The 21,508-nt window shown below is 41.4% G+C and overlaps 1 protein-coding gene across 2 annotated transcripts; it reads left to right on the top strand.

Moving 5' to 3' along the window:
• Window positions 1–6,889: 6,889 nt before the first annotated feature.
• Window positions 6,890–19,795, top strand: cabp1b (calcium binding protein 1b; the record flags this gene model as incomplete). Of its 2 annotated transcripts, XM_079234721.1 has the most annotated exons (8): window positions 6,890–7,564; window positions 16,785–16,952; window positions 17,791–17,821; window positions 17,919–18,062; window positions 18,270–18,379; window positions 18,505–18,579; window positions 18,716–18,788; window positions 19,770–19,795. In XM_079234721.1, 8 exons carry the CDS (start codon window positions 6,890–6,892, stop codon window positions 19,793–19,795), a joined length of 1,302 nt encoding a protein of 433 aa, XP_079090847.1. The 2 variants fall into 2 exon arrangements, with proteins under 2 accessions (XP_079090847.1, XP_079090848.1); XM_079234722.1 differs by lacking the exons at window positions 6,890–7,564; window positions 16,785–16,952 and adding an exon at window positions 14,187–14,228.
• Between the last annotated feature and the right edge of the window lie 1,713 nt (window positions 19,796–21,508).

The following is a 21,508-nucleotide window of genomic DNA, read 5'->3' as shown; positions in this document are numbered from 1 at the left end:
GTATTCCCAGTTATCCGTATAAAGAAAGAGAAAATGCTGTGCTTTTATCAGTTCCACAAAACTTGGCAGACGTCCCCACCCCCGCCATGCCTTTTCCTGGCATGTTTTTCACCAACCAACACATCAGGAAACACAGACCGATTCCCACTGTACCATGACACTGGAAGTGACCTCTGTGTCAGTGACACAGGGGAAACGGGAGTCTTTAATTTGAGGCCAAACTGAGACCCCACCATCTGCTATGTGTAGAAGTTTAACATCCTTCCACTTAGTCATTTTAACTGTTTAGTGCCTTCTACTTTTACCTCAATCTGGATTTAAAGGGGTGAAGCCTGTAATGTTAAATTACAATGACCCTAACTCTTTGAACTTGAGATCTTTAATCCTTTGTGGCATTTTAACCACAAATGATTTTTTAAGACATAAGGATGGGTGTGAGGTATGTGAAGTGTGCCAAAAGTGCCAGCGGCAGTACAACAAAATGTACCTGTATGTGCCTTTTGTGCCTCTCAGTACAGAGGTGATTGTTATTGTCACTGTTGGAAGAGGTTGTTTCACTAAATAATTACTCAATTACATCACTTGATAAATCCTCTAACTCCTCACCTGTTGATGAGTAGACACAAATTAGGTGCTCTAAAGAAGACATGTGATTTTTAGACCCAGTTATGTGTTTAAATTAAAAATACGATGGAATAATTACTTTTGGCATCAGTGTTCACATTTATGTGATATCTACAAAACGCTATCTGGCCAAGAGTTGTTAAACAGATGGAGATTTCTTTCTGTGTTTTTTTGTGTTGCAGCACATATTAACGTGCCCAAATCCTCAGATTCCCCAGATGGCCGGCATACCCTTAAGTGGCACGAGCCCGGCCCGAGAACATGACTCTCGTGAGCACAACACAGCTGCCATCAGCTCAGACAATCCATCTCCAACTTGACTCATTTTCATTTCAGCTTGGAGTTGATTCAGTAAAGTTAGCACTGAAACCACAAAGCGCCGCACAAACATATTGAATTGCATCCCTGCAGGTGACTGCAGCAGTGGGCAACAAGGCTGAGTTTGCGGGCTGGAAGATTAAGTCTACCAGCCAGGATGGCGGAAAGCCAATCTGATAATCCGCCAACTAATTGCACATGATCACACACTGCGAGGAGGAATAGTAAACACCATGTGATCTATTTGAATGATCTGGAAGGTGCTGCTATATCTTGACCAATGATTTGCCTCGATGTGTCAGTGTTTGTGCTGGCAAGCTCAATATACAAGTGTGTCAAGTTCAAAAGACACCGTAGCGGTCAGATCAATTCATACATTGTTTTATGAAGGCTGACACAGTGTCCTCTGCTCGACTGTCCCTGGCAGTTCCAAAGTGGCGGGCGATGCGGTCGCTGACCGAGGTGCTGAATGTGCTCGACTGCCCCCAGTGCTGACCCTCAGCTGGGGAAAAAAACCCTGGGGACCCATTTGAGACCTGTGCTATGAGTTATTTACAGCATTTAACACAGTATATTATATTATATTGGTGCATTTAAATGCTTCCTGTCCAGTGCTGCTTCTGGCCAGTCAAAACTTCAACACAAGGGGGAGATGGTGTGCATATTTTCAGTAGCAAATCTCTTTGCTGCTGCACTGAAACATCTCATCAGTCGATAGGTTTTTGTCTTGTTTGGTACATCCTCATTCAGACAGAAACAGTTTGGTGTTAAGGGATTTTGGAGCAAAGGAGTTTAATGTGCAAACGTATAGGCTAGAGATAAGGCTGTCAGAGCCTGGGGATAAAGCAGTGCAGCGCCAACTGAGTAAGCAGAAAGTGTAACCCAAGGGAGGCAGTATTGCAGGCTCAGGCTTGACGTGGGGATATTGCAGGTACAACATTAGTATGGGGAGTTTGGACTGAGCATAGCACAGCCTGTTTGGAGAGGAGATTCAGAGGCTGCTGGATGTGCATGAACAGTCTCTCAGGCAAAGCAGGACCAGGTGATGAGTTGGGAAAGTGTATGAACAGTGTTAAACAAGTCTGTCTCATACATGTGGAGCAGCAGCTATTGAGTAAACATTTAGAACTGTACTTCAAATTGTAACCAGATGCAGTGAGACATTCTGTTTTGTTTGGCATTCTGCATTTGACACACTAAATATTGCAGCATACAAAAAAAAGTCAATATGTTATATGTGTATTGGAATGCACAATACATCTTGTATTATGGTGAGAAACACTGTGTGTTGTGTATTTTGTAACAACACTATGGGAGGATGCAATAGAAATGTCTAAAAGGAAAAAGCTGTGATACAGTTTAAAGAGTTGGCAGCAGAGGCAGACGAGCGCAGCCCAGTTGAGGCTGGCTGGAGGGGTTTTACTCTCAGTTAACTGGGTATGAGTGGGCTGAGCCAAAGGCAGGCAGTAAACAACATGTCCGACACTGCAGCCAGTTCCAGTGAATGGATGGGTGTTAAAACATTTCAAATTAAAAAATAAAAGGTGATTAGGGCAAAGACAGATGAGTCCAGAACGTACAATGTTAACTTGTGATGCTAAGACATGTATAGTGTGCTGCTTGCTAGAGGTAGAGTAGCTCATAGAGGAGAGTCTTGCCTGGTTTGTTTGGTGGATTGTGCAGATACTACTGATGACCTTATAACCAGACTGTTGGATCATGTTGCTGCATGTTGTTAGTCAACGGGGTAAGACGTAAGTCTATGCTTTGTTGATTGCCGAGGTGAGGTGGCTGTGGGAGATTTTTTGGTTAGATAGTGTCTCAGGCAGTTTGCTGCTTGGCACGGCATGCTGTCCGTCATCAGGTGTTTTGGGATCAGTGGGCATGTTAGCCTTCTTTAATCTTTAAAGGGTGAATTCTCACAGCGCTGCATTATAATCACAAGGAATTGGTCATTTAGTTTATATTCAATTATGAAGCCAATTAATCTCAATAAATTACCGGACAACCTGTCATAATGTGTATCTTCACAGTTGAAAAGCACACATGTGCAATGAATACTACCATACAGGTTGTTGTGTTCCTGTAGTGAATGATGCATGATCCCTGACAGTCACTGGTCTTTGTTAATGGGTATTTGGGATTATATAATTGCTGACATGCATTGCAATGCATTTTTAGACTGATGGACAGATGAGTGACCAACATATGTTTTTGTCTGAGGCATAAATAGTTCCAAAACAATATTCTTCTGGGTGAGTTACCTCACCCAGAAACAGGGCCGTTGTGTAAAAATGGACGAGTGCATTCAAGATCATTTGGATTACACACTGAATTCATAGATAATGCATGATTCCAAAAATACCCTCCTGTCACTTCGCTGCAGTACACTTACGCAACGGTGTTGTTGCAGTACATTTGAGTGCATTTACTTGTTCACTAAGTTGCAGTAGACTTTATGTCCCACCTTTTATTCAACATGAAACACACCTGCTGTGTCTGCAGTAACACTGATTGAACTGGCACCAGTCCTCCATTTACTGTGATGAAACCATTATTGGAGTAGGTAGAAATTAAGCAGTTTAAGCCAAAAGGAATTAACACATCCCTCCTACAGCTGTGGCTGATTGGAAATAAGCTCTTGAACTCGTCATAATGTCCTTATACCCACTCACCCAAAGTCATTTCAAGAAAATGGATGCTTGGTTTTGACATTTTTTAATCTTTCTAGTGGCTGATCATTTTATTTATTTTAATCAATGACAACCAAAGAACCTTCCCAAGAACCTCTGCTTTAAAAAAAAAAATGTATGTACAAACTAAAATATGTGTCTGTTATGATCCACTGACAGGTTTACAGCTCAAAATGATGCACAGGACACCTTGATAATAATTTATATATCAGAATATTATCTGCCCTGCTATTTAACTATATTGTCCAAAAATAATTAGGCAGATTCTATAACAAGCTTTATGGAAACTAAATTAAACACTATGATTTTGCCTGATTAGGAATATTTCCATTATACATGACAAACATGTGGCGGTTTAGCAATTTTAGATCATTTACATTATCAGATCACATAATGAGAGCATTGCAAACCTGCAAGACGTGATCATATACATTTATTTGACTGTCCTCATGAATCAATATTTAATTATTGGTTGTGTTGATTTGGTAATTGTCGCATCCGTCCATTGATGACAAAAAGGCTTTAGTCTGAACTTTGTCAAAGTATCAACTTCTCGGTTCGTGGTTCCATGTGATCCTGGTTGTAGTGTTGATATTTCATCCTACTGAAAGTGCTCATTAGATGAGTTGGCAAAATGTTGTGATGATTCAGATGAGGGAGCTCTTTCTTCACCTTGTAGGCCCCATGCTGCCCCATCTTTCAGGAAAACAAAACTTCAACAGGGGGCGAGGTTGATCAGAGTCAGCAAAAAAATAAAATAATGTTCTTTAAAAGTTAAAACATTTGTTTGCATTGTTTATTCTTGACTGTCTGAGTCTTTCATTTAGTTTTCAAAAGGTTTCGGAACTTTAAAAAAAAAAAAAACTTTATTAGAGAATGTGCACAATATAATGACAAGGATCAACAAACAAGTATTTTCTTTTTCTTTTTTGTGTGTGTTGTGTTTCGGAACTTCTTAACACAATATGACAGACTATTTTGTGCTGTGAGCAGCAGCTGTACATTACAGCTCTTGCCATGAAAGTTAGTTTGGCCATCTGACCCTGCTGAGAGTTGGAGCGGGTGATGTTGGGGTTAGATGCAAAAAAAAAAAAAAGATTGGCATAACAGTTACAAAAAGACATGCAACTGTGTTTCTCAGATTTTCTTAAAATTCCCAGTATCATCTTTTTTATTATGATGTTTTTTCTTTCTTTTTTAATATATGTTTATGTTATAACATACCAAATTCCTGTTGTTTTACTCTCTCTGTCTCTGCGGACATTAAATGGGCCATACTGCACCCTGAGGCTTATATGTCCCTTGCTGCAGCCCAATGTCTACAGAAGGGGACAGCAAGCGGGAGGGGCAGGTGAAGAGAATTTACAAGATGATTAAATGTTTTTGATAAAAAAGATTCACACATCTTTTAGGAATAACATGTTCTAAAAAATAAATAAAAAGTCCCCCATTTGTAATCAAGACTTTTTTTAAATGCAAGATCCTAAAAGAGAGAGGATGTGGACATAAGAGTTTAACTGATATGGTTACACCTGATAGCAGAGTAGCTCAGCAGCACTGGATGAGATGCACGGAGGATAAAAAAAGTATTGAGGAGTTGAAACAGGCCGATGTGGGAGAGGGGGAGGATGAGCATGCAGAGTGAAGATACTTCTCCTCTCCCTGCAGCAGAGGAGACAGAGACACAGATGTCAGAGAACAAAAATTCCCCAGAGAGGGCAAAAATCTGTTCATTTCTCAGCTTTCACTGTGAAACACAGTTCGTGAGAGCTTGAGTGTCTAATTGGCTCCATGTATTGACATCATTACGCACTTTTGCCCTGCATCCCAGGACAGCTGCTGTGAGAATTATGACCGTAGGTGTGCAGATGGGATGAGACGGAAAGATTGTCATGCTGTTATGTTCAGTGGTTTTCTTTCCCTTTTGAACTTTGCTGTTACTATTTTGAGTCCACTATGTTTACGCCTTGACGTTATTTTTATACAGACAATGCAACTATGTTGTTTTCATGAGCGAAAACTAGCACATTTAGAATTTAGAATTAGTTTAAATAAAATAACTTTAATGAAAATAGCAATGGAATCTAAACTATGTGAAACACTATTCACATTGTCAACAATATATAAAGAAGATAGAAAAAAAGACGATGCAATTTTAAACAAATGAGACAAAAGTCCCATGAGTTAGGAACTTTAATAATTGCAGATTGACAAGATATTTGGGAAGATGAAGACTCTCTTCTTGAGAGAGAACATCTGTAAATGTCTTTGAATACAAGAGATGAAATGATCTGGTAGCTTTTTCTGTATTTATGTTTCTTCTGCATTTGGTACAAAAATGCTGTCAACATATTGCTGTCTAATATATGTTTGATTTACTAGAGAATATCTCCTATACATAGTTCTGTTTTGTATATCACATTTCACTTGTTTGTTCATCCCGATGCTGACTAATGGATAAATGGTGCCTCATCAGTGTTAATTGCAAAAAGGTTATGTTGCTATTCATAGCTCAAGAGACCTACTATCTGCTGAAGTGTGTACAATAATTTCACTTCGTCATCGTTTTTGTGTAATCCTTTTAATCCTTGTTTGCTCGTATATTTTCACCTCTTCATTAGTTTGCTTTATTGTGAGTCCTGGTCCAGAATATTCAAAATGTGTTTAGTTACACGACGAATCTAGAGGACCCAAGGCTACTTTCTGACATGCCTGAAAAATACACGTGTCACAGTTTTGAGTGAATCTGTCGGTGTCCATCATTATGCGTTTATTGGTAAATGATGTGTCTTTAAAGAAACAAACACAAAAACATAGTAAGTAACAGAAAGGCTCAAACAGAGCGTCCACAGCTCTATACAGTAAGCTAATACCAAGCAGCTCATTATGCGGGAAATTCTGCAGTGACGTGAGTCCTAATTAACTTTGCGCGAGGACATATGCGGCAGCAACACATGCTGTCATCTGAAGTTAGCGGAGCTCCCAGTGAAGCGTCACACTGACCGCCATCAGGCTGCACTTCACATTCACTGCCAAAGCCCGACCAGGTGGCTGCTGCTTCAACTCCGTCCCTCGTTGTGGACTGTGTGCAGTGGTGGTCGCGACCGTGTGTGTGCGTGTGGATTAGAGAGTGGGGGGTCCAACTGGCTGATGCTGAACACCTGCACGTGGCGGAGGACTGCCTTCTTTTCCTAGAGTCGACCTCCAGCCTGCAGTAAGCGTCACTTATCCTGCCAAGCGAGAGAAAGCGAACGATGAGCTCCAATCTGCCCAAAAGCGAGTCCACTACTTCTCTGCTGAGATCCTCGGGGCTCAACCGCAGGTCCGCGCACCCCAGTAGCGGTCCACGCGACCAGCAGAACCACCGGGCTCAGCATCACCCCACTGATGCTGGAGGCAGCGAGCACGCAGGCTGGACGGAGGACTGCGAGACGAGTGCGCGGAGACCGCTCTGCCAACCAAGACATGCCAACTCTCGAAGTGTAGGCGATCACCGCGGGCAGAAGAGCCACTCTCAGCACCGACAGGCGAGCCTCCTGGATGATGGTTACTCTCAGGAGGAAGCGAGACAGCGGAGTCTGCACCAGAAAGAGCGCAGCAAGTCCTCCAGGTCCAAACACTCTCATCATCACCACCACGACTCCCCTCGGGGTGAGCTGCCTCCTGCAGCGCATCAGCAGGGCGGCGCCCCGCAGAACAGGAAGACCTCTCCAACTCCCTCGTATCCAAAACAGCCGGACGACGCGGCTTTCTTCTTCGAGCCCAGGGAGAGAGTCATCAGCGGGTCATCCTCGAGCCTCAGCTCGGACCCACCTGCGACCAGCGCACCTGCCAAGTCCGCAAACAGCCGCACGTCCAAGCGACGGAGCGCTCCCACGTCTGAGCAGGACTCCAGTCTCCATCCCATAGTGAAGTCAGTCTTTGGGCAGGTAAGGGGCATGGAGAAGGAATTCAACTTTTCTAAAAGGATAATACGTTTGTTTGTTTAAGTAAATGAAGAAGAAGAAAAAGAAGACAATTTCAACTTTGTAATTAAACTAGTGTCTTTGTGCTCACTGATGTTGTAAAACACTGCAAAGGGCATGAATAAAATATTGTGAAGAATCCAGACTCAAAACTGGAAATAATATGTATATCTTCATAGGTCAATGAGAATTGTGTCTTAACTTTAGTTTTAAATGCATGTTTTTGGTCATGTAAGATGTATATGTCACTATAAGGTTTCCTCAACACAAGAACATTTGAGAGAAGCAATGCAAATAAACATCCCCGTCCGGGTGCAATTAGAGTCATAGCAACTCAAAATAAAGGCTAATTCATAAAGTCAAGAGTATAGCTATCAACATGATAAAACAAATAATCCAGTCCTAATATCAGTATAAAATAAATGTGAATTAATGTGTGCTTGCATGTCCATATTTTGAAGAAAGTAAAAGTTTGATAATCTACTCCTTTATTGACAACTTTACTGTAGCTGTGGATGCTTATTAACAATGCATGATCTGCAGAGCTGATTAGTGACAGCAGGTGGAGGTACATGGGGGAGGTGAAGCTGGAAGCCATGGGTGACTGGACCTCCGGTCAACAGTTGAGCAGATAAAAAATGGATGCATGCATTCAGTCCAAATCTGGAAACCATCAGTTTCATAATGGGGAAGAGGGGGCTGCAGTCTGTCAAGCATCCCGATATGAATACAGACGCTTTCATGTGCCTGTCACCTGAGCAACAGCAGGGGGATCAACTTTCCCCCGAGTGGAAAACTTTTCAATGATGAGAGCTTGTCACACACACACACACACACACACACACACGGACACACACGCACGGATATACATAAACCATTTATATACTGCGAGACCCTGGCGAGAGGGTCAACAGAAAATAAAGGTTCTTCCCTGCATCACCTGTTTACTAATACATCAGTTGTTTCCCTTGACTCCAACACGCCGTGCAGTCGCAGGCCGTCTATTCCCTCCCATCTATTTTCCTTGTTCCATTGAAATCCTTCTCTCTGCGTTGATGATAAAAAAAAGCTCAAGAGGAGACAATTACCTCCCAAAGCGCTAATGTGTTCCAGGAATAACTCCTCTCAATCCAGGCCAGTGCTTCAATCAGTCTTAGGGGTTCCAGTGAGCCGAAATCTAGCGGTGTGCTACATGAGGTCTCTAGAGCTGCTGATGAGTGGATGCAGATGTTTTGTCGTTTCCATCAAATATGCCTTCAACCTGAATGATTTTTGGGGAGTGAAATGTGAATTGTAAATGAAACACATAACAGGATTAACTATCAACTCAAATTGAAAACATCACATCGAAAAGTTGAGTTAACTCAGCGATGATGAATGTATATTTTGTAACTAAATCATCACGTTAGTTTTTCGTGAGGTCACTGTGAAGTGAGTTGACACTAGGCAGTTGTGCACATCAGGCGTGCGCGTGAGAATGAAAACAAAATGTTTTTATAATGCACCGGCTCAGCATCTTACCCAAGCTGTTCCATCTTACATGATTATCTTTGATGCTCCTTGTGTAGATGTGGCAGAGCAATGCATAATACGGGTGGGAGATAATACACACTAGAAATGTCATGTTTTCTTACGTAACATCAAGATCTGCATACAACCCCAACAAAACTAATTCGCTGCCTGTGAAAAAAAAATCTAAAAATAGCCCATCGAGACCTGATTTTGAGATCCTGGAGGCGGGTGGAATGTTTTTGGTGTTTGTCTTGGTAGAAATATTCAAATGACAAACTCGTGAACGAAAGAGCAGATCTCCATCATGTTTCTCCATGCTGCCAATTACATATCCACAGTTTCATATTCAATGAATCGTGTTGTAAAACAAAGGCTAGTGTGGGGGCTAGAGTCGGGACAAATGTTAGCTGCTTGAATGTTTTTTGCAGCTGGATATTTGCAGATAGGTTGTGGTATTTATTAGATAAAGCATATTTTGAATGTGACAACTCAAATATGTAAAACAGGCATGCACCAGAGAGAACAAAACTCTCATTACGTCTGCCCATTCAAGCCTTTAAACAATCCAGGTTACACCAGACACCTTGACCAAGGACAGCTTGAATGTGTTTTTCTTTTTTGTCCCTGTAGTCATTCAGTTTCTATTTTAGGCATCTAACAATCCCCACATCCCTCAGCCTTTGTGACCTTCAGTGACCTTGTTCTAAAAAATAACACTCGGAATCTGGAATTGTGGTACAGACCTTTTGTTGAAAGAATTATATTATCTACTGCTGATAGATGTATTATGGAGGAGTTTCTTTTCAAATTAAATTTGGATGAACGAATGTGTGTATTAACCAGCAGAGGGAGCAAGTACCGCTTGCTCTAATAGGTCTGAATTCAAAAGAGTGTGTGAGTGAGAGGGATTAACCGTCCACTGTGTCACATCAGTGAGACAGGAGAAGTGATCGGGCAGGGAAAGAAAGAGAAGGGAGCGAGGCAATTGGATAAATCAGGAGAAAGCGCTGGCAGACCTGATGATTGTTATATAAGACAAACTCTCATCAACTCTCACTTCCCTGCTCCCACCTGACAGCTCTGGAGACAATGTGAGGAAAGGTCTTAAAACACAGATTAGCCTTTCACTTCCTCGCCTGGTCTTCCTGTTACTCATCTTGCATTCACACCCACTGACATTTCCTGTCTGTCGGTCCCTTTTCTCTTTGCCCTCGCAAAATCTCTCTTCCTCTGTGAGGGTCACACTGACCTTGATGACGTCTGTAAAAAAAGAGAGAGGAGGCATGCTTGACAAGAAAAGACAAAAGGAGTGGAATGAGGATGAAGAGCTGGGTGGAAATAAGAGGAAAAAGATGATCATTTTCACCACAGCATATGCCTCCAGCATGTCTAGAGTAGGCTATTTTTAGACACAGATGATATTTTTATATCTATGCTGGCAAAGAAGGAGGTAGAAAACTCACTCTTTGGTTGAATCCCTTTTGAGACGAGGATTAGGCAGTGAAATGTAAAAGCCTGCGCACACAACTGCACGGGCTGCAATGTTGAGCACATGCGTGTGCATGAAGATGCTAAATATTCATAAGGACCTGGGGCTGAAAGGGAAAAGTAGTGAGAGACAGGGAATGAGACCGAGGACGGGATACATGAGTCAGTGGAGAAACAACAGAGGTTTAATTGACTAAATGAGTCAATGGTTTCCCTTGACTAGACCAATTTTACATGAAGAACTATCTAAAATTACACTGAAATACCAGAATAATCTGCATGAAAACAGATGGTTTTAGCCATTCTCATGTATTAATCAGCTGTAGAATAAAACGTGGACGTCTCAGCACAAGAAGATGACGCAAATGTGTGTTTTTTCACTGCTTAGACGTCCTCCAATGGCGACAAGAATACACGCACCAAAAAATGAATCTCATGGTCACTCTATTTATCCCTTTGTCTTTGTATAAGAATAAACTCTGAAGGAAACTCAATAGCTTCAGGGAAAAGATCGGTTTGACTGGGAAATGGTTACAAGTCATTTGACCTTGCAAATGAAATAAAAAAAGATATAGAAGTTCTCCATTTAAAATAGCAAAAGAACAATTGTCAAGTTGATGATGAACGCATGAGAGCTTGTTGTTACATCTATCCCTTCCTTTCCCGTCCTCCATCTCTCAGTTCATTTAGCACACTGGATGGCAGTGGATGAAACAGGATTATATGTGACTTCAAGATCCTCAGTGAAAAGCAAAAGCTATTATTATTTATTTTTCCCTCTTGAAATGAGCCTCCCGTCTAGTACATGCATTCATATTTATTTGCATTGTGTGCACAGTGAATGTTTTTTCAAAAGATCTCTTTGAATCTGCCTTTGATTCCAGATCTTCCTCAGAGATGAATTTTCTCCTGAGATGCTTGTGAAATGCTGTCGGTATGTTGTGTGAAAGTAGTCATGCAAAGTAAAGTGTGTGTGAGAAGGATACAGTGGAGAGAGAGGGGAGAAATAGATCTCATGCGCGTGCACACTATGGCCTGACATTATGAGAGCTGACGGCTCCTGTGTCTGACGTCTGATGTGTTCTGAAGTTCACAATGAGCCTCCGGTGAGAGGCTGGGTGAATCATCCGCAGAACAACACAGAGGAGCAGAGACATTGAATGGGAGCGAGATCTGAAGCGACTTCAGCGTGAATGTGTTCATTTAAATAGCAGAGAATAGACAAGGTCGAACGGGAGAGGGAAATAAGGATGTTTATTGGTATTACATAGCATCCGCTAAAGTTACCTCAGGAGTAAAGACTGCTGGTAAAAACCTATAATGAGGGTTTTATACTGCATATTGTGGTTTGTAGTTTTAGACGGTGGCGGAAGAAGCACTCAGATCCTTAAAGTACCCCTCCGCTCCAAAAATGTGTTTTGATTATTGTTACTTGTTCACTTGGATGTTTGACCTTCACTGAGCAGAGTTTGATGCTAGCAGGCTGTTTTCACATTCACTCCTTAAGGGAGAAAGTTTGTCTCGTGTTCATTGCAACTTATACAAGATGATGCAGAATCCTACATGGACAATATTATTCAAAGTATAGAGCATTGTTACTCTCAATGGAGTTATAATTCTTATCTTATCTTTTCTTTTCTTTTGGGTAAGTAAAAGTACCAATTCTACAATGTAAAAATACTCAGCAAAATGTACTTGAAAGTAAAAATACTCATTATATAGAATAGCTTATTGTAGAAGGTTGTATCATTATTGTTACTAATGCAATAACATGAATACTGGTAAAACTGCTGATACACTTTTACTATTTTTACATACCATTTGGTAAATTTATATAAAACTATTCATTATTTATAAGCGGATCGTATTTGTAATATGTAAAATCTAAATCTGCAAAGTAAATAGCTGGAAAATAAACAAGAGGAGTGAAAAGTACAATGTTTCTCTCTGAAATGTAGTGTGGTAGAAGGATAAAATTAACATAAAATGCAAAATACTAGAATATATAAAGTACAAGTACCTCTAATTAATAGATAATCTCCTTTAAATGGTTACGTTGTGGAAGGGGTCTCTGTGGCTCAGGGGTGGAGCGGCTCGTCTTCCAATCAGAAGAACCCCGGCTCCTCCAGTCCATGTCGAGGTGTCCTTGGGCAAAACACTTAACTCCAAATTGCTCCCGTTGGCTGTGCCACCAGCATACAAATGGGTGTGATTGTGTATTAGGTTTAGTCCTCTTGGGCTGGTAGCCAGCTCCTGACATCAGTGTATGATTGTGAGTGAATGGGTGAATGCTGACAAGCGTAATGTAAAACGCTTTTAGTGGCTGGAAGACGAGAAAGGCCCTATACAAATGCAAGTCCATTTACCATATACTAGTGTCAGAGGTGTTTGATCTTTAGCTCATCACTCACTTTCTCAGTATACTTTACAATAAGTGTGTGTGTGTGTGTGTGTGTGTGTGTGTGTGTGTGTGTGTGTGTGTGTGTGTGTGTGTGTGTGTGTGTGTGTGTGTGTGTGTGTGTGTGTGTGTGTGTGTGTGCGCGCGCATTTCTTTGCCTGACTGTGTGTGTTGGCATTTTCACGTGTTGGTTTGCATCCTTGGCGGTTCACAATCATGTGTGATTTCTTGCACATTTTGGCTTTGATCTGTCCTTCAAGCTTAACATGACATTGTGATGCTTCACCGTGTGTGTATGTGGGTGTGCCTGTGTGTGTGATATAGAGAGAGGGGGATGGATGCTGGGGGATGAGTGGTTAGAAATGTGGGAGAGTAGGGGGTGAATACAGAGAGTGTGGGATATTTTTAGCTCCACAGCCCCACATCCGTGTGTGTTTAATCGAGAATATGTGTGCATGTGTGCGTGTGTGTGTGTTTGTGTGCATGTGTGTGTATGTTTGGATTAGAGTATCCAGCGTCTCGCTCAGGGGAAGGTGATATGCTTGTCCGAACGAGCCTCTTCTGTCACATTCACATTGATGGATTGAAACTGGATTGAGCGAAAGAATCGGAGAGAGTGAGGGTAAAAAAAAGGGCAAGAGACAGACTGAAAGAGATGGAGAGAGGGAGAGAGAGAGGCGGTAGAGGGGAGGGAGAGAGAGAGGGTAGAGGGGAGGGAGGAAAGACACTGTGGGAGAGAGGATGGAATGAATAAGCAATCTTGCTTTTTTTACTCCTGGCGCTTGCATCTCACTCTGATCACATGCATGCTTCCTCTCCCTCGCTTATCTTTGTTTTGTTCTGATCTGTCCTTTGTCCTTGTTTACATATTCCCCCGTTTGTTTCAGTGTCCCTCCCCTTGTCCCTTCCGGCGTCTTTGCCTGTAGGTCCTCCCGGTGCACTCCTTCGTCCTCTCCCTCCTACCTCCTCTAACCCCCTATGATACCTCTGCTCCTCTCCCTGCCTTTTTCCAAATGTCCTCTTGTATTAGTAGATGACCCACTGAACTCTCTTTCCCTTTCTAATCACTCCTATTCCCATGCATGCCTGGAAACATATGCAAACACACATGCATACACTTACATACAGCCACACTAACACAGACACGGGTAGAGAAAAAACATAAAACAAGAAGGATTATTCTTTGCAATGGGCAACTCTGTAAAGTCGCTTAAAATTTTCACCAAGAAGGTAAGGTCCGCTCTGCTGTGGTCTCCTTGAATCCCCTGGCTGGTGCATGTGTGTCTCATGGTGTGTCCCCAACTTGACCAAAAGCTATTTGACTGAACCCTGTACTGTCTGACTGGGTGTCTCTGTGTTTTGTGTTGCCGGAGTCTAAGCACTCTTCAGTCTCATGCTGTAGCTTCAGACAATTTTAGGAATTTACAGTTTTTATTATTGACTAGGACTTTGTGGAAAACTAATTGTGCATGTTCAGGGCAGCGCTAATCATTATTGCATTTTATAATATATAATAATATTTTTTTGTGTTATATACAAGTTTCCTCTGTGCTCATTAATGCACGTCTGCATTCTCTAAACCTATTTTAGCCTTTTAGACAAAGGTCAGAGGAGCTGGTTGGTGCTGCTTTTGCTCGACCTGTTGGCTTAGGTGAAGTTGTTGAATTTGGATCACCAAAGATTAGAGTCGGGTCAATTTGCACAGCGGAAGATTTCTAAGCTGTTGAACCTGCACCTGCGGGATGTGACCCATCAGTGGATATGTTGCAAACAGGTGTGCTCTTTTAACTATTCCAGATTCTATTAGCTCAGATGTATCACTAGCATTGAGGCTTTTAAATGACAACACAAGTGCGCAATTGAAGAACGAGGGAAGAACATTCAGAACCATTTTTTATAAAGGCTCAAGAAGATGACCTTCGTCTGAACAATACATCTCTTGCATCAGCTGTCCTCATCGTATCAGCGTATGCTTGAATAGACTATCAGTGTAGAAGGCAGATGGTCCCACAAATAGGTTTTCCTAAGATCCGCAGCTGCACATCCTTGAGAAAGCACAATATGACAAGCAACTGTTGATGCCATCTGTGCTAAATAGGTTGGAGTGGTTTTTCTTTTTTCTTCTTCTTTTGGTTATATAACTGCAAGCGCGTGGCTTCATAGTACTTTTCTGGCACGATATACCCACAGACAGCCTAGTTCCATGCATCACTTGGTCAGATTACCCAGTGGGCATCCGTTCGTGTGGTGGGGATAGGAATGCATGAACTGGCATTAAGACTGGCATGGTAACAGATGGAGTCTGAAGGTCATTTGTAGAGAGTATTATACATTGTTTATTTGCATGTAGTATATGCTTGCATGTGCATGTCTTATGGTCACTGTAAAAGCATTTGTAGACGGGTAGCTTATGTCTGAGATTTAAAGCATCAGCGAAAATGGCCCCTCGGTAATTTGCTGTGACAGTGAGTCCACTCCACTCGCATTTAGCTGGATTTTCCTCTACTGGGTTGGATGTTACACGGCAGTAGTTGAAGACTTGACCGTCATTTTTATGTTTTATAAGCAAGAAAAGATGTTGCTGCTGACGTAGATAGTACGACATCAGGCAGCTGCTCTCTCTGATTCAAATATTAGCCAGAGCAATGGTTGGTCTTTATTGAGAAGAGGCTTGTTTTGTCCACTGGCGAGCAGTGATTGCCCGTTTTTAATTAACCTGTAACTTTCTCTGTAATTGGGAGAACACTTTCTGCCCCCTTGTTAGTCAGCTAATGGGTGATTATAATGAAATGACTGGCTGAACTTTTTTGAAAAAATTAAAATAACTATCCCAGTCTTCCCAGTTCTAAATACACTGTTTCATCAATCTGTTGATTCTTATACATCCAGACTCTGCACTACCATATTACTACCAACACATTTAGACTGTGTCGTTAGTTTGAATCATAATGCTGTCAGTTAAATGTGTACTCATGTGGACTCTGTTGTTTCTTACCAACGGCAAATTGGGTATTAGAGCAATATTCCAGTTTAGTACAACATTGGTCTTATTTTTAATTCTGGCCATCATTGCTATCAGTTATGATAATATTATTACAATCTCACCAGAGTCAGTGTTGAAATGGGTGAGATGAGGCAAGAAACATGACTCACTGGGGTTTTATTTGAAGATAAAACCCCAAGTGAGTGCACTTGAAATGGCTAATCTGGGGATTTCTTTAAAACCTCTATGACGTGTTTCTTGCCCCGTCCGACTTTCTTGTGATGCTCCCGTTTTCCCCGACCTCAGCAATGACGTTGGTAAAAAATGTTTTATCATAACTGTGAGTGTGGCTGTAGCTTAGGGGACAGATAGGGTTGTCCTCTAGTCACAAGGTTGGCACAAGATATACAGGTGAAGATAAAAGAGTTGTTTTGTGAGGCTGTCAGCGGGACATGTGCTTTGTATTTTTGCGATGCTTTTGCATTATCTATAATACGTGGTGTCCTCTGCGTCTCAGTGCAGGATTGTGACCTGCAGAACAAATTCATGAATGGCATCAGTTGCTCTTGTCATGAAATTACAACCTCTTCCCACTGACTGAGGTGCTTCTCTAACTGACCTGACTCTACACCTCTCTATGACCGCATGACTCTCGGTTGACAGACATATGTCTGTCACCCCCTTCACCCCCCTCCTTGTTGGCTCCTTGTTGACTCCATGCTGCCACAGTCTGAGTCACAGTCTCTACCCCTGTCTTTGCCCCTGCTCCCATGTCTGGCCCCCCGCCTCGGATGCTGCCCCAGGACCAAAAGAAGAACTACAAAGCAGTGCACTCCTCTGAGGAGGGGGGATCTGGGGGGAACTACCTTGAGCCTCTAGTGGCCATGGCCCAGAACGGAGCCACTATGCACAACGTACTGGGGCCTGCGTGCATCTTTCTACGCAAGGGCTTCGCTGAGAGCCGGCAGGCTGTACGTAAGTCCAGACAATATCATGTGCATGCATGCCGAGAGATTAGTGCACAACACAGTACGTGCACAATAACAGAAACATGAGATGAATGAGTGTAGTAATCACCTCTCACGGTAACGTCAGCACTCACAGCATGTACATAAACGCAGTGGAAATGAGAAGATGGCCTTTTTATAATGTGAAATCTGTCCTTTTGATAAGAAGAATGCTGAATGCAAGGCTGTGTGTGTATATGTGCATGAGGCTGGATTACTCACACACATTGGTGGATATTTGTATCAGGATGGAGTATTACTAAAGCCGGGTTATGGTGATGGCAGAAATGCGCCTTACATTACAATTTTCTCTCTTCGTCTAATTCCAGCAGTGACAACAACATGCGTTAAGGTCTTGTTATTAAAGAAAACGGGGACCGCTGTTTTACGACTGTTCTGATGACAAGCTCTCACATGGCTGCTCGTAATGAATGTAGGGGTCGAGATTGGGTCATGTTATTCAGTCGACCTCAAATTAAAGGAACCGTTGCTTTCCATTGTCTCTGCATCTCCATGCTGTATTTGATCCTGTTTCTGCTATTATACATCTATCCAATTATTTTTAAGCAGGGTGTCGTGGAGTGCAAAGCATCTGCATGTTTTCTTCAGTAAGTGATCTCACTGATAAGCTCTTCCTCTCAGACTGGAAGGAAACTTGCTGACTCTTTGCACTCTGCTGCACATACCTGCAGTCACTTATTTTTGCACAGCATTCTATTGTGTAAGGAATGCTGCGTAATGGCATCATTCTGAAAATAGCAGCAGTGTTTGGATCCTAACCTTGCACTGTGATCCTTCACAGGACCGAGAGTTGAGGCCAGAAGAAATGGATGGTATGGCACATTTCAGGGACAGCAAAACAGTTTTTAGTTTTTTTCAAATAATTTTCACATCTCTATATGATTCAAACCCTGTCTTCCTCGCTTTCAGAGTTGCGTGAGGCATTCAAGGAGTTTGACAAAGACAAAGATGGGTTTATCGGCTGTAAAGATTTGGGGAACTGCATGAGAACAATGGGCTACATGCCAACAGAGATGGAGCTAATTGAACTGAGTCAGCAGATCAACATGAATTGTAAGTAAAACTGTGTATGTCTTTTAATAATTTCCTCCATTCCTCTGACAGACATTTAGAAGCAGTTGTGCATGTCATCACTACAGGTGTTTAGGATTCATCATCAACAGACGGAGAACAAATAAAGCAATACGTCTTGTCATTTTTTGACCTGTAAGAATTCCCTGAAGGTTAATGCAGCTTCCTCTTTTCAATCTGTCCCAACAGTGGGAGGACATGTTGACTTTGAGGACTTTGTTGAACTCATGGGGCCCAAACTTCTTGCTGAAACGGCCGACATGATCGGGGTGAAGGAGCTGAGGGATGCATTCAAAGAGGTGAGGAAAGACATGGAGAGAAAAAATGTCAATAATCTTCAGGATGTTCCACTAGTGATGGCCCAGAACGGAGCCACTTCAATCAATCATTTTGCATGTGTCCCTCTTTCTCTCATCATTCTCAGTTTGACACTAATGGTGACGGCCAGATCAGCACAGCAGAACTTCGAGAGGCGATGAAGAAACTTTTAGGACAACAGGTACAGAGCTGCCGGGAGAGTCTGTCCTCCTGTTTGTGGCTTCGCATCAATCATGTTGTCGGTCTGAATCTCGTCTGTTACTACTTGAGTTTGTGCCGTGGATGTTCACACCTTCCCCATAACCTGATTTTTTCAGGTCGGACACAGAGACCTGGAGGACATCCTTCGAGACATCGACCTCAACGGAGACGGACATGTCGACTTTGAAGGTAAAGAGTCCTAAACTGTGTGTGACACCGTATTTAGCAATTCATACAGCATAACACATTTCACTGTGTGCAGAGCCTGGAAATTATGCATGCTTGCACCATATCTTCTTGCTGTTGATGTCTTTCTTTTATCATTCTCTCTCTCTCAAACACACACACACATTTCAAAGTAAAATCCCAACATGTGTGCTGATATTCCAATACCATGCTGATGGTGAGGTGAGGGGATGAAGGCAGGAGGTTGCTGTCAGATTTTCTCCATACCCAGGGATTATGGCACCTCATAGATTACCCACAGAGAAAAATATGCACAGGCTGTCAGGGATGACAATATCGGAAAGGGCTGCTGTTCTCAGTAGCACAATTGCACGATTCCCCTGCATTATTTATGTGATCATTCAGCAATAATATCCAAGCAACATTTGATTGAGCAAGATTAAGTTTTATTGTTATATAACACACTTGATAGTGTTCTGGTGTCCTGGTTTATGACCTTGAGCTGGGTTGTGCTTGTATACGCCTGACAAATGTACTGTACTGTTCAAGATTCACTCATATTTTAGCTCGGTTTTTGCTTTCCAATGAACTTAATATCTGGCTCTTTCGTTGCTGGATTCTGCCCTATGTTCACCAGCTAGGTGCTAAATGCTGTGTTGTTTAGTGCCAGGCAGCGTATAGTGGGGTATTTTTTTGCTGAAAAAAACAAACAATGCTATCAGAGCGGTGAAAGTGAACCATAACAGTTTAAAGTTGCAAGCTGTTAAACCCAAATAATGAGCTAAAATATTAAAGATTATTATTGATTATTGCAGAATTAAATTACATAATTTATTTCCTCCCATAGCACGACATTTCTAGTGATCATAAACGTTGTTTTGGAAAGACGTTTCTATATAAGGAGCAGTTTTGCCCACTTGTGCTGCATGATGTATTTTTTACTAAAGCTCTGTAAAACACTTCATCCTTTTCTGTAATTCACAGAGTTTGTGCGGATGATGTCTCGATGAGTTCCCTACAGAGAGTCGACATGACAAAACACAACATGGATTCTCTGTTGGTGTGGGAGAAAGAGGAGAGAGTCCAGTACAGAGTCCCGATGGATTTGGAACTTCTGAACTGTCAATGAACAAGAAAACACAAACATATCAACCCAGCCCTGAAACTGCCGTGCTGAAGCACAAAGGCTGACGACTACAGCCAAGAATAACACTGTTGATTATATGCTGCTGCTGTTTCTCAGAACATACAAAAAAACAAGAGCTGCATTTTTGACTTTTACAAAGTATGTTTAAAAAAAAGCATATTTTCCTTTAGTATTAACATTTTTAATGCTGATGTGGTTGTTGGGTTAAGGAAAATGGGATGTTTGAGTTAGTTTGCTCAAACACTATGTTGATAACATGTAGCAATTCACAATTCATTTTCAACTAGCAGCGAAACCATTATAGCACATTCCTCTCTTAAACTGAGGGTATCTTAAGCACTAAAATGATATATGGCAAAATGGAAATATTTCATGTGATCCTGTCAAAGCTGTGTTTGTGTTTTGTGCACTACTGTTGTTTCTATCCCAAACCTACTGTAGGTTTATTGTGTCTTGTAAAACTACCTTGTTTAGGCAAACCAATATGTGTTCTTTAATTATGTGTAATGTAGCACTGATGCAGTTCTTCTTACTTTAATAACATTATGCCCATCATACTGTGAGATAAATGTAATTTTCAGTGTGCGTAAGACTCCTTCACCATCAAAAATTCCTGATGGAAATTCTCTCTGAGTTGCTATCTTGAATGCAATAGGCCTTTTGAATTCCATATATGTTGTATTCATTCTGAATATTACTCAGAGTTTGACAGATCATCTACTTACAAACATATAGGTGATAAACATAAAAGAGTGTTAATTCTAAACATGCAAGAGAGCTTCTGTTTGTGCTTTCATCACAGAGCTTTGATAAATGTGCTTTTTGTGAGTCTACAGAGTCTTCAGAACAGTCCTGAAGTGATTTTCACTTTGGTACAACTTTTACACTCTTAACTAATACCTCAAAATGAATTGAACAATCAACCTATTCCATAAACCACCCTTAACATATGCTCTAAAACCAATTTATTTATCCTCTTTTTCCTTCATTATCTATATTTGTAAAGAAGCAGCATTTGCTTCTTCATGAAAAAAGCCAAAGAAAGTTTACAAAAATATAATTTGAGTCTTATTCAGTGTAGTACGTGTATATAGTACATTTTAGAAATATGATCCATTGGATTATATTTTTTAAATGGCTGCTTGAAATGCCCTTTCTGGTTCCTGGGGCAGCTAAATTATTGGTTGACTCTTCATAAATGGACATGGGTTTATGCATGCTATAAAGTTGAGTTATTCTTCTAAAGGAAAATCTTACTTTGTGATCTTACTTGTCTTACGTGTTTGAAACTATGCATGCAAGAAACAACTGACATTTGTAGCAGAATATATAAAAATAAAGATTTTTATTGCAATTTCTGTAGAATAGTGTGTGTTGTATGTATGAACAGTGTTGTGAGGACATTATCTGGTCCAGACGGCCACATTATGGGGACTCTTGTCTCTGTCTTCGTGGACATTTGGGCACAGAAAGCGTCAACCCAATCCTTCAAGGGAAATAAGTACTTTAGTAATCCTTTTGGGGAAATGATTTTTTATCAGTCCCCTTCAAAAATAAACTTGACCCTCATATGACA

Source organism: Taurulus bubalis (genome assembly GCF_910589615.1).
Source record: "Taurulus bubalis genome assembly, chromosome: 19".
Classification (NCBI taxonomy): Eukaryota; Metazoa; Chordata; class Actinopteri; order Perciformes; family Cottidae; genus Taurulus; species Taurulus bubalis.
The sequence above is the reverse complement of the archived record's forward strand: the minus strand, read 5'-3'. Positions and strand labels throughout refer to the sequence as shown.